General features: G+C 38.4%; 1 protein-coding gene across 1 annotated transcript; it reads left to right on the top strand.

The window, feature by feature from the left end:
• Positions 1–1,961: 1,961 nt before the first annotated feature.
• LOC122154532 (collagen alpha-1(XIX) chain-like) lies at positions 1,962–17,548 on the top strand. The gene is made up of 9 exons (XM_042803596.1): positions 1,962–2,090; positions 4,253–4,297; positions 4,406–4,468; positions 6,057–6,092; positions 6,248–6,292; positions 11,909–12,079; positions 13,007–13,073; positions 14,966–15,122; positions 15,959–17,548. The coding sequence occupies exons 1-9, from the start codon at positions 2,025–2,027 to the stop codon at positions 16,035–16,037; spliced, it is 729 nt and encodes a 242-aa protein (XP_042659530.1). The 5' UTR covers positions 1,962–2,024; the 3' UTR covers positions 16,038–17,548.
• The last annotated feature ends 211 nt before the right edge of the window (positions 17,549–17,759 follow it).

Here is a 17,759-nt window from a genome sequence, read left to right as displayed (position 1 = left end):
CTAAACTGTATAATATTCTCCAGCTCCTTCCTGAAGTTCAAGTCTGCATTCAAGTGCTAGGAATGTTTCAGCCTTTCACATACTGGTTGTGGAGGCTGATATGTATTTAGAGAACAGCTTGTCATGAGACACTAAAACGCTGATGTGTATTTAAGGAAAAGCTTGTCATGAGACGCTAAAAATGTCAAGATTTTGGTATTCATTTCTCAGTATGGAAAAGTACAAAAAAATTCAGCAAAGAAATTAATCTACAAATATGTTTTCTATCAATGGAAACAGTTTGGTTTTGCATGTCTTCTAAGTTTAAGAAGAAAAAGGTACTTTTTTTTTTAAATTAAATATTTTTTCAGCTTTTTGAATAATACGTTATTTAATGATTTCATACAAAAATAGTTTACTGAAACTTACTTTTCATCAAAAAACAATGTAAATGAAAATTTTCTCTCTGTATCCTTGTGCAGTGAGTGGGGGTGACAAAATTCAAGGTCAGTGTCTATATTAGATGTTTTAAATTACAGGAGATGATTCACTGCTCTGGAAGACTACAAATTTACAAGCAATTAAAAGACTAGTCTGATTTTAAAATGAACAAGCACAGCGAGATATTACAGGTCTAACTGAGACAAAGTGCAGACAAGAATTAAATAAAGGGAATAAGCTGTGGAGCAGATCATATAAACAAGCTAAGTGAGTGTTTGGCCCTTTCTCAAAGTAAAAATATCCTTTCTTTAACTAAATTTGGTCAAAACTCCACTTTTCTGGTGCAAATAAGCGAACAGAATCCCAGAGCCTGCCTGCCAATCCCAACAGTATAATGCATGCTGGTTTTTAATTTAGAGCTATTAGGCAAATCTGTGTAGTAGAATGCCATTTGCAGACAACACTGGCTGTAATTTCATGAACTGGCTTAACAACTTTCTTTCCTTGGGGCAAAACATCTCTTCCCTCGGCTGTGCTGACACAGTGGTTTGTGCAGCCGCACTGCGAACCGCATTGCTGAAGGGACCAGAATAACCCTTAAAAGAAAAATAGTTGCAAGGGAAGCGTTAGGAATTTCTAGCTTCACCGTCACAGCCAGCCTAGGGGGAAAACACCACGACACAAGTTCTGGGTCTGGAATGACCACAGGGCCAGAGCGCAGTGCTCCAGCCGATATGCCCTGCTACAGATACGAAGCGCTCAGGGGTTCCTGAGGTGCGTGTTGTGTTCCTCACTGAGGGGTGAGCTTGCATCAAGTGAATTCTCTTAGCCTTCAGAGCAAGAGAGGTTGAACTGTGGCCTATAAGCAAGCTTCTCCCTCCGGACGCAAGACACTTAACCTGTCATCCGTCTATACTTTGTGTAATGGAATTCAGTGTTTTTAATTACCAGCATTATCATTGCGCTACCTGAACAAAACAATGAGGATGGGACAAATTAGTATTAGGTATAAGAACAGAGACCAGAAATCCCAACACCTCCTGGGGCTCTTCTGCACAGCAGAATGTGGCGGTAGCTCCAGCACAAAAGCCATTGTCTGAGCTTAAAGCATAGATGAAGGTGGCTGTATGCTAAAAGGAGAAACTTTGCCTTGAAAGGACCATGGCACAAGCAAATTGAGGATGTAGCAAATGGGTGACTGGATAGCAAGGAAGGCAAAAACTTATTTGAAAGATACATCTTAAATATGGGGATGTTGATATGATAGTGAATTACCCTATGTGAATTTTGGTCATTGTCATGACCACAAATTATAATTATTTGTAAAACTACAGATAAGTCAGGAACTTTCCATCCCCTTTCAAGGAAGGCCTCAGGCAGAGTAGAAGGGACAGCATGGAAATTATGACATTATACAAGAGAACATAAACAAAGGATTTAAGTTACTTACTCAAGACTGTAGAATGAGTCAGTGGCCGAGCTAAATATTAGCATTTAGCTAGAGCCTGGCTCTTGTCCTCATTTTCAGTTCACTGAATAATCCTCCCTCAGGTTTTCATGGGAGTCCACAAACAAACTTCTGTTCTGACTATTGCCATTTAAATATGGTTTTATCTTTTCTTCAGGGTGACCGTGGACCAGCTGGCACACCAGGAATAGCAGGGACACCGGTATGTATATTCATTAAAGAAAACTCTGTTTGTTAGAAGCTGAAAAAACAGGTCAAGCAAGGTTCTGAGCTGTAATCTTGATCGCTGTTTGTGTAACGCTAACACTTGGCTAATGCTTTATAGGCAGGTATGTAAATGATGTGTTTTTCCTAAAGAGATTAGAGTTTTAATACCACCTGAGGATTCATATTATTATTAAAGTGACAGGAGAGAATGGTGTGAATACAAGATAAAGCTGGAATTTGAAGCTGCATATGCTTAGTTAAGAAAGCATATGAGATTCTTCTCATTGCTTCAGTTTAATATAGATAAAGACATTTTCTGTGTTCCTGGGAATGCACAAATTTCTGAGCATCTTTCACAAAATAAAAATTATGAACTGTTAGTTATTGCAATCCACAAGCATCTGCATATCAAGTCAATCAAACATTGGCTTTAGGGGAATGCTTTGTCAGCTGTTTACATGTGGTATTCAGAGAAGTTTCTGAAAGTCATCCAGAAACTTTGTTGTAGGTGAAAAGAAATGTAACTACTGATAAATTGAAATTACAATTATTCATTTGTGTTCCTAAAGGAAATAAAGACAACTTTTCTTTAGACTGCATTCACAGTTTAATAAAAAGGTTTATCCATATTTCAGGAGGCAATGTGGAGTTATTTATATGCAAATACATTTATTATTAAATTTGGGCAGCTACCAATCCATTCAGGAGCTGATTTTAAATTATAAATATGTGTTTCACAAAATAAAGATAAGTTTGTGTCTATGCACTTCCATTTCCATTAGCCACTGATTTAGACTATTTACTTTAAATTCCAAGAGATTACATTAACTTAAATGGCTTAGTTTAGTTGAATTCTCCTAAAACAAGGTAAAATTGCACACTTAAGGGAAAAAGAGAAGTATTTGAGTTTTATAGCACATGTAAGAGTTTCAAAGTTTGTTGCTCTGAAATGTATTTCATGCTGTGAAACAATAATGCAGTAGCCAGTTAGAATGGTCACAGTCATTCAATCCCTGTGTATTTCCCACTGGGTATGTTCTAAGTCTTATTCTTGTTGCTCTCTCTTCTAGCTGGATATGAAATATTTAATGGGTTCCCTTCATTGCTGATGAAGTGGTATTCTGTTGATTACATTAATTCTAATAAAACCCACTGGAAGAAATTATTCACTTTAACATTTTATGATAAGCAGTTTTAATTAACAAATCAATAGACGTATGATAGAGAATATTTTTCAGTAGTCTAGGAATAGTTTTTGAAATATATCCACATATCTTACTGGAAGAGAATTTGTCCTCCTTGCCTGGCATTATTCCCCACATTAAATAGTGGACCCTTTTTCCTATTGGGAAATATAAGCCTCTCATTTTAGCTTTGACTTTTTGCTGAGGGGGATTATCAGGGAAGCTGGGACTGAGATTCTGCAAGAATTGCCACCAAATCTTATTTCCTCCACAAGAAACCTCAGTCCTGTTGTTCCTGAAGTTGTCACTGGTATTGATGTGTTAGATTCCTCACTTGTACAAGTCAGCTGAGGATCTGGTCTAAGGATATTTCTGGGAAATGTAGATTCAGGGTGATAGATTCTTGTCTGGGGCTGAACCGGACAGCTTGTTAAAAGCAAGGCATCATTTCAAAAATAAAGACATGTAAAATCACCATCTAAATGATGAGATGAGAAAGGATTGTGAATAGGCTGAAGATGAAATGACAATAAAAGTGGCTGAAAAAGAGCATGAAGAAAATTTCCAAAACGTGTTAAATCAGTAATAAACTCACTTTTAAAAAAGTCAGGACTAGGAAGTACTTGAAGGAAAAAATCTTGATTACACATAATCAGTGATAAACTTTGATCTGACTATGACTTCTCAAGAAGGTAATCATAGTGGTATATAAGAAAATTTTATGAAAACATGTCAGTATTCATAAAGGGTAAAGAAGACCAAGTGATTGAGTTATGTTGTACACAAGAGCCAGATTAACATGGCACAAATATTTAAAATGTGTGGTGAAGTATTTCTTTTTCTACTCTTAAAGCACTTAATGAGCAGTAACGTGAATTTTTCACTCAGATATATATCCTCTCATATTTTTGACCTAGGATAAATTATTTTTTGCTTCCCAGTAATTTGAATTTGTAATGTTCTCTTTTTGCAGGGAAAGCCAGGATCTCCTGGGTCCCCAGGGATGCCAGGGGAACCTGTAAGTAGAGATTTAAGTTCTGGACTCTTATGATAATACTCAAATATTTCAAACACCAAATGCAAGATTTTACATGCAGATTTATATGTATATTTTCTTCTTTCTTAGGGTGAAAGAGGACCTATAGGAGATATAGGCTTCCCTGGGCCAGAAGGGCCACAAGGAAAACCAGTAAGCAATTTTATAATGAATATATATGTTCATTACAAAAGGATGTACCTTTATTTATCATAAGTTACAAAATAAATGAGATTGCATCCTGCTTTGTGTTAGGCTAGGTAACATCTGAAGAACACTTAGAGCTACAGCGTTCAATATTAACCGTTCAGTCAAGAATTCCTGGTATTGTGATGTTTTAATAGTGTTACTGAGATGTTGCCTTTCAAGTTCTTATGGGGGGTCCTTTGGATCCTGTTGACCTAAAGGATCCTCTCATATTTTTCAGAAGGAGTATATTAACCTAGAGACTCAACATGGTTTATAAAGGATGGGGTGACAAAATACATTCCCTGTTTCAGTTTGGATAGAGAAGCATGTGCTTCGTGACTCTGAATAAACTTCATAACTCTTCTGTATACAGGTGATGCAGCACTGCAGCTGAAGCATTTGCTGTTCACTTAGGATGTTTAATCTGACCTCTTTTTTTCATAGAAGTGTGACAGCAATGTAGTGAGCAGTGTCTGAGCTGTTTTAAAACAACCTAGTTTATATTCTAGAAGTGGTTCAGCTAGGATAACGCAGAACTCATTATCTCCCCCAAAGCTTGATGTTTTGGGGACAAGCATGAGAAGCAGACCATTTCAGTTTGTCAGCACATCTCCACATTATGATTCAGTCTTGAAAGAAGAGACAATTTCTCTAACTTCAGCAGAAAATTGGCCCAAGGTGCCTAATCTGTGCAAAATTCCACTTTGCAGTATGAGAGGGCAGAAAATATTCCTGATGTCTTTGCTCATGCGAGTCCTTCTTTCTCACTCAGTGAAATAGCTGTGAGTTTGCTGCTTATGCAGATCCATGTATATCCTAGTAAATTAAACAGTGTCAGAGAATTTATCAGTGCAAGTTATCTGGCATTGTGCGAACTGTTAACATACTCTCTGACATTATTTTGGCCCATGCCAAGTAGGACTCAGATAATGCCACATTCCAGTTTGGGGGATAACACAGACCTGGAACTGTTTCCAGCAAGTGGTATGAAGGAGATCACCCTCTTTTGGGAAAGAAATATGCTTAACCCAGAAGGTTGACACTGTGCCATGCCTCAGATGCTAAAGACCAAAGAGTGGATCTGACCACTTACTGTTAATGCATCATTTCTGTAACAGCAGAAGGCTAATAGGGCATCAGGGCTATTATCTAGAATAAGAGAAATCTCTTCTGTGGTTGTATAATGACTAGCTGGGACCGGAAAAGTGCACATACAGGTCCAGTATTCCACATCTGCAGAATTTCTGTTCTGCAACTTGTCATTTAAAGTAGTTGTGTGCTCATTAAAGTTGATGCACATCTTGATGCTGAAATTTTTTTTTTGTTCTGCTCTCGAGCTCAAAATTAATGTGCTTGCTATTCAGCATTTCCCTGAGCTCTATTATTACACGTCTCAAGACTATTCCTGAGTATTTTTATGTTGTAACCACACTGCTGCCTTTGCAGCTTCAGAATATGGACTGATACCAAAACTAGACATTGAGATTTATATTTTTTAAATGCACATACATAAGCATATTTATTAAAAAATTGTTGTGTTTTTTTGTTATAGGGAATCAATGGAAAAGATGGATTGCCAGGTCCTCCGGTAGGAAAACATCCTTTTGCATATTAGTGTATTTTATTCCTCACAGATACCATAGCTGTTAATCCTAGGCAGTTGCTTTCAGTTCTGATAACAGATGAATATACAAAAAAGCCTTTAAGTGGTATGTTTATCTTTTTTCAAAAACAATTTTTCAGGGTGCTGTAGGGAGACCAGGAGACAGAGGACCCAAAGGAGAACGTGTAAGTTCCTTGTTTTAATATTTTTTTCTCTTTTTACCAAGTATCCAAGCACCTTATCAGCAGCATATTTTACAGGGAAAACCAGTAAATTAATTCTCTGTGAACTTCAGGCAATCTTTTAGACAACCAACAGGTTTAGTCCTAGACACCACTTTAAGGAATTAGAATTGAATTGGCTTCTGCATTTAGAGGAAAAACACATTTTATAGGCTTTCTAACACAGTTGTCATGGACAGCGTAAATTGATCAATAGTTTGAAAACTGGAAAGTAGCTAATCCTGTTGTGATGCTGTCAGACTTTGCAAGAGCTATAAAGCTTGGTCCATCATCATCCCTGGGATCTTTGTATGTCATACACAAATCATGTTTTATATAAAACAAGCTTATTACACTTAGGCAGCAGGAATGCCACTGCAATACCTTACTGCTTCCTAAAATGTTTAGACAGTTCTGTTCATGGTAACAAGATCGTGGTGGACAGGCATCACTACAGGAGATGAGAGATGATCTTTATTTTGTTAAAGCAAAGGAAATCCTAGCACATACTCTGCTCCTGTTATAACGTTGCTAAAGCCCTGATGTCCTAATTCAATTGATGCCACTGTTTATTTGATCAATCAGAAAAGCATCTACCTCTGTAATCTGGAAAAGTCAATGCTGCTTTATGACACTGAGGGAACATGAAGTTTTGACCATTACTACAAGAACTGTCCCTTACAAAAAATAACAGTTTGCAGTGTTCTGCTTCCACCTTTAAAGACACGAATAAAATGTAAGAACTTTCTTATTGTACCACCTACTGTGTACTGTATTACACCACTCAGCCTTGTCCTTCTCAGTGTCAGCCTCTCCGAATGCACTGCAAGTAGTACTGTACACATAAAACCAGAAGAGGAGGCTGGACCTGTAAGTGCAGGACCTTGCAATGTCCTGACAGGGAGAAGATATTGAAAAAGTCTGTGGGAGACAAGAGACACGGCCTTAGCTCGCTTCGTGAGAGTGAAACTTGGGAGCTGTCAGGGTAAGAAAAGAGGGTGTATTCATTCCAGTCTCATCGGTGACAGAGTACATACATACACACATGTACATGTAGCTATAGATGTAAATGTGGATATATGCTTGCTCTCAGAGAGGTCACAGCTGCCTGAATCTGCTCTCATTTCAGGAATCAGTGGCAAACTGTGTCACAATCTAGTTCCCTCTGTACAGAGTTAAATAAATAAACAAACATATATATAAATAAATAGTATAGATACATGTTAAAAAATACATCCGTTTCCAGGAGAATTTTTGTCTCAAGCGATAATTGAAGTATCTCACAATCTTTTATAACAGAAGAGTTATAAATATGCCCATTGCTGTATCTGAATACAGTTTTCAGAAAGCTGTCAGTTGTTCTTTGCAGTTCTGCAGGAAAATAAAAAGGTTATTGAAAACAAGGGGAGATCTGCCAAAGACGTAACAGTGACATATACAGCAGAAATCTGCATTTTGGATAAAAGACCAGTGGGAGAGTTGGAGATTATTTTTTTTTTCCTCTGTTACAGACCTGCATCTGTGAGAAAGGTTGCAGTGTTCACAGAAAATAACACAAAGTCAGGGATTTCTTATGGCCATTATTATTACTGCTGTACAGCATACTCCTTTAGTTTGAGACCAGCCATTGCAATTGCAGAAAAGAGAAGCATCAAAATTGGAAGGACAGAATAAAACTCTTGAGGTTTTCATATCTAATATATCATCATAGTATCTATTTTAAGAAAGAAGTAGTCACCTGGGCTGAAATAATCTGATACGTCCTTTGAGTGACTAAACACTGCTGTTATTACTAATTTATAAACTGAGTGGCAAACAGGTTGAAAACGTAGTTTATTCCAATCAGAAGTACGCCTTTCAAGTTTTCAACAACAGATTAAAGTATTGGCGGCAGGCTCATTTATTGCTATTTTCTGCATACCTTGATCACAGACTGGGAGCCTGCTGGACTACAGTATGCAGAAACCCAGGCAAAACAATAGTTCCATTAGAATAGTTCACAGAATTTAGTACAAGATTAAATGCAATAAATGGAAGAATGCTAGAAATGAAGAAGACTGAATAAATCAGCACCATAGGCAGAGATTGCAAAGTGCAAATATCCTACTGGTTTTTGTACAATTCATAGTGAAGGAAAGTTTAAAGAGGAATCTGGAGGAAGATATGACCTAGTTTTATGAATTTTTACAAGGAGTTTCTTCCAAATACAAATTAAAACACTGGAAGCAGTTAAAAAAACGCTTGTTTGAAAAGTGGCTGTCGTATTTGATCTGCCTCCTATACATTGGCCACCCCTAAAATGGGAATAGTTTAGAAGAAAAATAATTCCAGGATCACCTTCACACTGCTGTAGTACCATAGTGTTAGAGAAACCTGCATTTTTCTTTATTTCTAGTAGAATAGCTATCCATACCTACACTGCAGGGTTATAAACCTGAGAAATTATATATGTATATTTATGCCTTAAATATGTCTTTAATGAAGGCTTCTTGTAAGTATAGTGATCTTCATACAGCTCTTTTTTTTATATATGTGGGTACATGCGTGTGGGTACTCTCATTTGAAAGTGCTATCAGACAAAATGGTGTGTTCGGTGGCTCCCTATGCTGGACTTCAATCTCAAAAAAAGCATCTAAACTAGAAGTTATATTAAAGGCTATCCCTCTTCCAAGTTTTGCAATAACACATGGTAGAACAGGAGTTGTTCTTCAATTTTATAATGTTTTGGGTTGCTAGGAGATGGACGTTGGATGCAAAAACTTTGTTACAGCCAGGAAAGAGCTTCTTCCCTGCAGACTGTGAAAGTTCTGCTTCTTGGTCAGAACCCTTCCTCTGCGCTGAATTTCTCAAGGTGTCGCAATACGTGTCCTGATACAATAGCTGTATGCAGGACAGAATATTTCTTCCTATAAATTTTAAAATTTATAGTAACCTGGAAAGGTACACCTCTTCCACCAGAAGATCACTCTTCCAGTTCCCTCAATGCACATACGCTTCTTTTCCTTCTCCCACTGACTGTTGAAATTTGAGTCTTTGACTAAGGGTTACAGGTGTCTTTTGGGTATCCCATTGTATCTTGCCTTTATTCTACTGAGTAGCTAAATTAGCCCTGTGTTTGTTGGAAATCATCCATATGCTGCATATTTAGAGATTTGCCCAAAGTATTAACGCCCAGAAACGAAAACTGGAAATCAGGCATCGGCAATATTGGCAAGATAGGTCTTGTAAGAGAAACACAATAAATGTAACCATAGTGAGATTATTCCATGTCACACTGACTTTCCTGACGATGTGATCATGTTAGCAGTTTGACAGGTTATATAGGGTTTGCGTGGCAGGGTTTTGGTGACAGGGCCTACAGGGGTAGTCTCTGTGAAAAGACACCAGGAGCTGCCCCCCACGTCAGACAGAGCCAATTCCAGCCAGCTCCAAGACAGACCTGCTGCTGGCCAAAGCTGAACCCATGAGTAACATTGGTGCTGTCTGTGTGATAGAAAGGGTAAAAAGTGCTGCACAACAAGCTGGGAGAGAGGAATGAGAAAACATGAGAGAAACAACCCTGCAGACACCGAGGTCAGTGAAGAAGGAGGGGCAGGAGGTGCTCCAGGAGCCAAAGCAGAGATTCCCCTGCAGCCCGTGGTGAAGACCACGGTGAGGCCGGCTGTGCCCCTGCAGCCCATGGGGGTCCATGGTGGAGCAGATAAACAACTGCAGCCCGTGGAGGACCCCACGCTGGAGCTGGTGGATGTGCCCTGAAGGAAGCTGCAGCCCATGGAGAGCCCACACCGGAGCTGGCTCCTGGCAGGACCTGCGGCCCCTGGAGAGGAGCCCACAGAGGAGCAAGTTTTCAGGCAGGAACTGTGTCCCACGGGACCCACGCTGAAGCAGTCTGTTCCTGAAGAACTGCAGCCCATGGGAAGGACGTACGCTGGAGCAGTTCATGAAGGACTGTCTCCCACACTGAAGCAGGAGAGGAATGTGGGAAGGAAGGAGCAGCAGAGATGAAGTGTTACGGACTGACCCATTCCCCCTCCCCCTGCGCTGCTCAGGGGGAGAAGGTAGAAGAGTGAGGAGAAGTTGAGCCTGGGAAGAAAGGGGATGGGTCGAGGGGGAGGTCTCACTATCCTGCTGTGTTATTAATTCACAATAAAATAAATTAATCTTCCACAAGTTCAGTCTGTTTTCCCCTGACGTTAATTGGTGAATGATCTCCCTGTCCTTATCTTGACTCACAAGCTTTTAATCTCATTTTCTCTCCCTGCCCTGTCAAGGAGAGGGAGTAAGAGAGCGACTGGGTGGGTACCTGGCAGGCAGCCAAGGTCAACCCAGCACAGAGGTTAAAATTATAGGTGTGAGGTGATGAGGTCTCAGATTTTGACAGGTTTTTTTTTTTTTTTCTTGTGGTAGACTTTTAGAGTTCAGACCCTCTGCACTCTTACTGAGGGCAATTTAAATTCCAATTGGGAATGCATTGTGGTTTCAGTTAATGCAATAAAACATCACAATTTACAGTGGCCTTGTAATCATAGTCAGCTCTAACTCACTGGAAATCATACAGATTGGAGAACAGAATGGTGATAAATATGTTATACAACCTCCTACTTGCACTCTTACCTCCCTTTCTTTCTTTTTCAATCTTTACCTATCAGGTAAATATGACTTAAGATGATAACTTCACTTTTTATTGGTTTATCATTCAATGATGTTTCAGATCTGAATACAGTTCACCAGTACTTGCTGTAGATTAAAAATGCAATTAATTCAATCCATTCACCCTTCATAAATGTAGATTCTGGATTTATCTAGTAATGCTGTAGTCAGTTCTTGGTGCTGTTTGCTGCTTATGGTGGAACCTAACATTAGCTTTAAGTGATGCAGCAAGGGCAGTCAGTGACCCTTAACATCTGCCAGCTGTTCTGTAACAAGCTGAACGTGTGACCTGTGGCACTCTGCTCCACAGCTGTAGTCCAGTTAACTAATGGCTAACACATTAAGTCACTCTAAAAGATCTAATTCCTCACAAATAAAACAAATTTTAATGCCATCTCAGCCATGCTGGAAGCTGTTGCTGGCCAGAACATTGACCTTTAATTTATTTTGCTTGTGAGGAAGTAACTCATTATAAATGGATTGGTGTATTTGTTGTTTCTTTGGTTAACTGAAATTTTGTGTACATGTGGAAGTAGAATATTAGGCTTCTAGGGAAAACAGAAGAAAGTCTGATGCCTTATGCATGGGGGAATTTGAGCACCTAAATTCTACCTACGTCTTATTTGACTTTTCTAGATCCTTGTATAAGTGCTATAAACTTTCTGCACCCTAGTTCTGTCCTTGAAAAGTGGGTTACAGAGTGAAGCTGTTTATTTTTGTCACTGACTTCAACATTAAAAGTAGTAAGAAAACAAAACATTACTTGCTGTCTTTTCACAGACAAGGGTTAACCTGTAAAATCAGCTTCACTGCATGACTCAGAATCTATTTCTTAATAGGGAAGAATTTTCTTTTCAGCATTCTTGGGTGACTTTTCCTGGTTTGTTCCAGTGTATGCAATGATTTTCTTTCTGCTTTTATTTTACACAGGGAGATCAGGGTATTCCAGGGGACAAAGGTCCACAAGGTGAACGAGGGAAACCTGGCCCAACAGGAGAAAAGGGGGATGTGGGTCCTACTGGGCCACCAGGAGACAGAGGCTACCCAGGATCACCAGGTCATCAAGGTCCCCCAGGTTCACCAGGACCTCCAGGGTTTCCAGTAAGTAGATACAAGTTTTCCTTGGTTGCTTGTGAATTCAGACAATGTGAAGGTAGTATGTGCTGAGCAGTGGAAATTCAACTGAGCAATACCACAATATCAGAAAAACTAAGATATCTCTGAGATAGCATCAGTATTCAGTTAAGAGTTGGAAAAAAATATACATAGGTGATCAAGCAGTTCTTTGGTTGTTTTTTTTAAGTAGATGCTATTTATTTCTTCAACTCCTGATGAATCAATATAGCTACTCAATACTGTTAATTTTCAAGTTTTTCGTAAGCTTAAGGGCTAATGTGTCAGTCTTTGGATCTGAGAAAGAAAAGGAGGCAGACAAAAATTATTCTCAATAAAAGGGAAACTGGCATTTAAAAAGACAGTGAAATGCTGCATGTCAGATGTAAATATCTTGGTTTGTCTCCATGTGCACACAGGCATACATCCATGCTATAGGTTCTTTTTACCCTCAGTGAGATAGAGTAAAGCTCTAAAAAAAGTTTTCCAGGGAAGTTATTGGTCCTGTGATGCAGTTCTTGTTGTCACCTGTGCATCAAAGCAATTAGTCCGTAGAAGGGGTGAGAAGTTGGCAAATGCTATGCGAAGGGCAGGTAAAGCATAGCAGTGTCTCTGGACATCCTTACTGTCTTACGCAAATTAATTTCTGTGCACGTAACATGCTGGTCATCTCGACAGTTGGGGCTGCCTCTTCCACTTCATGGTATTAGTGGTCTTTACAATATTATAATGCATTTACAATAAAGTGGCCTTTGCAGTTAAGTAAATAACACAAATATATTAAAATATTTAATTTTTTATAAAAACTTTACATTTTTAATGCTAATTTCAGGATGTTTTTATTTTTGTATCACCCTAAAGTGCCCTCTGTATATTTCTTCTGATACATTATCACCTTTTATTTTTCTTCATCAGGCTGATACGGTTTCTATTGAAGAAATAAAAAAATACATCAAACAAGAGGTTCTTAAGGTTTTTGAAGGTAAGAAAATGAAGTATTATGCAACTAAACATAAACCTTAAATTCTGTTCTAAATGTTTTACATCCCTACAGGCTTTACATACATTTCTTTAAATGTCATCTAACTTACATTGGACTTAGCAGCTTCCTTGTTGCTTTAGTTATGTTTAACTGTTGTTTAAGTCTACTTAATATAATTATGTTCAATTATAAATTATAGTATGTGTTAACCTTATGTAAAAGATTAGCATTAAGAGGTAGTTTGCTCCAAATCATAATAGCAAACATATATGTATCATTGTAGACGCATATATGTATTGTATATTGTTACAGATGCATATGTATCTACAACAAGTTATTAAGACACTGATGTTTTATTGAAGTGAAGACAATAGAAATATCTAATTATTTTGGCCCTTAGTGAATGACTCATCTAAATGAGAGAAAGGCTTGACAGCTTTCAGTCTTGCAGGTCTATACTGCTGTGCATTTTCAGCAAATGCCCCTGCTGAGCTCCAAAGCTCCCTTTCAGACCACTATCTTCTGGCACAGTTTTAGGCAAGTACCAGATTCAGCTAAGACCTTTGTTCTATGTAAGCTTTCTTAGGTGTATCCTTACACCGAAAAATAGATACTGCTGTTTCCCAGTGTTTTCTTAGTCAGGGTTGAAAAGCTGTGACTCAGGTAGGTGCCTGAAACAAGCTTCTGCTGTAACTCCTCCTGTAGCTTCTCTTCCATTGCAAAATGCATTTCTTATGTCTGCAATATGCTTAGCTATTTTTTCATAAATATTTGTGGATACAAAACCTTTTATCTTTTAGGGGAAAAAGAAATAATATAAAGCCTGAGACTTTTTAAACTATTCTGGCAGTTTTTCACTTTATAACAAAGCTATCATTTTGTGTATTTTCACCGTTCCCGCAACTGCTACCCCTTAGAAGTTCAACCTACTATGTATGTCAAGAGCAGTTTGTTGGCTGAAGTTACCTTCTTTTCCCATTTAAACAGAATGGTAACTATTCATAAAAAGAAGGTATTAAAAGGCATCCTGCCTACATGGAATATTGGGGTTTGTCTTTATAGCTATTCTGTTTTCTACACCTCACTAGTGTTCTCACAGATCTTCTGGTTTTGACTTTGTTTCACTTTGCCTATTTTCTATCACCTTGCTTATTTTTCGTTTGATGCCCACAGTTCTCTTTACTCTTATTTTTTTTCTTAAATCTTAAAACTCCACCACAGTAAATACCTGCTAAATTATGGAATGCTTAGTTAAGTTTTATAATTCAGTATAAATGAGACAGATTCAAGATTAGTACCTATTTTGTCTACCACTAAGGAACACTGCTATGTTACCAAGTGCACTTTATTCCACCAGCACGAGCAGTTCATGCTGAAATCTCTGCAATTAACGATGTTAAGTGAGCATTTATAGGTTTTTCCCCAAGTGTTTTCAGGGTTTCAGCACATTCCGAGAACTGTTCAGGGTATTTAAGGTCTACTTTGTAACTTAATATGAGTTACAAACATATAGGGTTACAAACATATAAGGTAGCCATTCATAGGGGTGTTAAGTACTAATTATTCTGTGTTCATGTATTTTACATAATTCCATGAACAGGAGTCAGAAGTAATTTGAAATATTGGAATACATTAGTAAAAGAGAGTGGGAATAGGAAATTTAGTACAAATTCATTCAGATTATTTCAAAGGGTAAAGACTCAGACATGAATCTTGAGTTGGAGCTGAAGACCTCAGTACTTATAGAAGCATTTAATACCTTGGCATTTAGAAGAATCAAACACTTTAGTTTCAGAAACTTACTTTAGCTGGGTCTTTGGGCTTTATTTATTTTTCCGTATTTTGCTAGCAGATTTCTTACCCACTTTTTCTTGTGTCCTTTGTTCCTGAAGAAAGGATGGCTCAGTTTGTATCCCAGCTGAAGCTGCCTGCTGCAATGCTTGCCTCCCAAGCTCATGGAAAACCAGGGCCCCCAGGAAAAGATGGGTTACCAGGGCCACCAGGAAAGGATGGTTTGCCAGGGCCACCAGGAGAACGTGGTAGTTCAAGGTAGGAATTCCAAAAAATGTTCCCATGAATTGTATCTTGAAATCTTTATACACTTTCTAATGATTATTAAATAAGCCAGGATTACCTGTCTAGCTTCCTAATGATTAACTTTTAAAACTGTACTTATGTTTTTCCAGACTAGTTCTAAATATTAACCCATAGTAAATGTGTGGATTTTACTGATTAAAAACTCCTAATCAGTGCATTTTATTCTAATAAGTGATAAAGTTAATTACTGACAGATATCTAAAGCTGACAGATATCTAGACTACTGTGGCAGTTATTTTTTTTTCTCTAAAATACTTTAACAAGGACTGAAAAACTATGCCAGCACTTTAATGTAACTATTTAGATCCTGTTCCATATTGAGAGACCATGTTATTTAAGAAACAAAATTTGATCTCCAAGTCTGAGTGCTCTCAGTTCTGATCCTGAGACAACACAGGGCAGGAAAATCTGAAGGCAAATATTTTTCTTTAAGAAACAGTGAAAACTGAAATATTACCACATGAACTCTTCTTACAGTGAAGTAATCTATTTTCACAGATCAGTTTCAGAGTAATCAGCTTTTCACTGTACCCCGAACAGTAATTTGTACATTGCAGTGCGTTTGGACAGTGTAGGACTCTCACTGAATCTTTCACTGCAAAATTAGCTTCAAGGGATCCAGGCTCATTGTAGCTGTGCTCTGCTCTAGAGTCAGCCTCTTAGAGATTAAGAGGAAGAGGAGACCGGAACAAAAGCAAAAAAGAATTTATCAGTTAATAATATTTTGTGGGTGGGTATTATGTAATTTGCAGTTTATCTGTAGGTAGTTCTTTATTATCTTTTGTTAGTTTGGTCTGCTCTGGAGTCAGAGCAAGTCAGACTGGAATGAAGAACATGAGAGCAAAGCTGAAGATGTGTGGATCCTAAAGCTATGAGAAGAATAAAGACTTACTAACATTGATAATCGCAAACCCCTGACAGAAGCTTGAAAAATGTGATGAGCTCAGAATGAGAAGAACAAGAATAAAGGATCAAGAAAGACCATAAAAGGCTTAGAATCTTACAACACTGACTGCATCATTACCTAAATATTCAGATCACTGTAAAGGGTCAACTTCAATGTCAGTGCCAGACTGTTCAATGATGATGTATGTGGTGGATAGTCTCAGATGCTTCTGGGAAGTGGAATGTTGTACTAGGCTTCATTTCCAGCTAGTGAGCATCAAGAGTAAAGATGATAGCTATGCTTGAAAATAAAATAAAGCTGCTTTTTCATGCCTTATGCTTAAGTAAAAGTAGTGCCCCATGTGCGCAGGATTTCAATTTATTTTACTGATACGCTCAATACCCTTTTTTGATTAGTAAGAGGTAAGATAAGTGAGAAGCACTTACTTCTCTGATACATCAAAAGATACATGAAATTATACTTCCAAGGAAAGACAATCAAAAATTTGTCTTGCCTCCTTTTTACACTCATGAGTAAGGGATAGTGCCATGAGAGAAGCACATTTACATGGCCTTCATGTAAGTTCATGAAGCACCCTTCACGCCTTTCCCAGTTGTGCCTGTGCGTGTTACTGTTTTGTGCCAACAGTAAATAACAATTCTAATCTCTGAGCAGATTGAAAAGTGTCCTTCCATATTCCGTCTTATTTCCAAACATAAAAGGCATAGCAGACCAGACTTACTGGAGAAGCATTTTACATGCATGTGTGGCTGAGACCATCAAGGTAGCATGCTGTGTGCACATATGCCCAAGTCATAAAGCGCATTTGGTATTGACTGACAGATACCCCTTATCATATTTCTCACTTGGGTGTAGCCCAGATTGCCAACTCCAGGGTTTTGCTGTGTGCAGTAATACACATCTGGGCTGGCAGAGTGAAGCAATCACTTGTCGCATACAGCCAGTGAAAAGAAGTAGATGCTTTTGGAGAGCAATTAAGAGGACCTCTACGGACACCTCCAGAGCCAGTCTGTGACGCTGCACGCTGAGCAGAGAGCCTGCTAGAGCCAGCCGGCGGGAAGGGCAGAATCACTGTGTGTCCGAGGAGGTGCTTATCTTAACTTGCAGCTTCGCAGGAGTCCCTCCTGTACAGCCTTGAATGTGATGCTGGTTCCCCCAGGGAACTGGTCTGGTGTGGGTCTGGCTGGATTCCACCAGACCCTCCTCCTGCACAGCAAGCCAATAGGTAGGGTTTAGTCCCAGAAGCAGAAAACCGAGATAATAACTTCTGGAAGTGTTGGCATGGTCTTCAAAAAGTGTATTTAAGGAATTACTAGACTCTTGGGCGTAGAGTCATTCATTTCTAATGAAGTCCAGAATTGTCACCTGTTGGCCTTTCAGCAAGGTTGCTCATAGCGTACCTCTGGTACTTCCCAGTGGTACAGGTACAAATAATGCTGATTTTATAGGACGGTCTCAGTAAAAATATAACATGCAAACAAAAAACAACAAAGAATTGAAACTTACATTATGAATGTTTCATAATGGCATTTAAAAAGACTTTATATAATAGTGATTGGAAGAGTTTTATCTGTATATATATATATATTTCTTCATTTAAAAAAAATAGCCTGTGGCATATGCATCAGCAAGCTGATGCTGTGAGGCAGTGTTACCAGTGAAATGTGTAGCGTCTGCTTAAG

Source organism: Tyto alba, unplaced genomic scaffold (assembly GCF_018691265.1).
Source record: "Tyto alba isolate M040663 unplaced genomic scaffold, T.alba_DEE_v4.0 Super-Scaffold_40, whole genome shotgun sequence".
NCBI classification, from domain to species: domain Eukaryota; kingdom Metazoa; phylum Chordata; class Aves; order Strigiformes; family Tytonidae; genus Tyto; species Tyto alba.
This window is presented reverse-complemented; position numbering and strand designations above follow the sequence as displayed.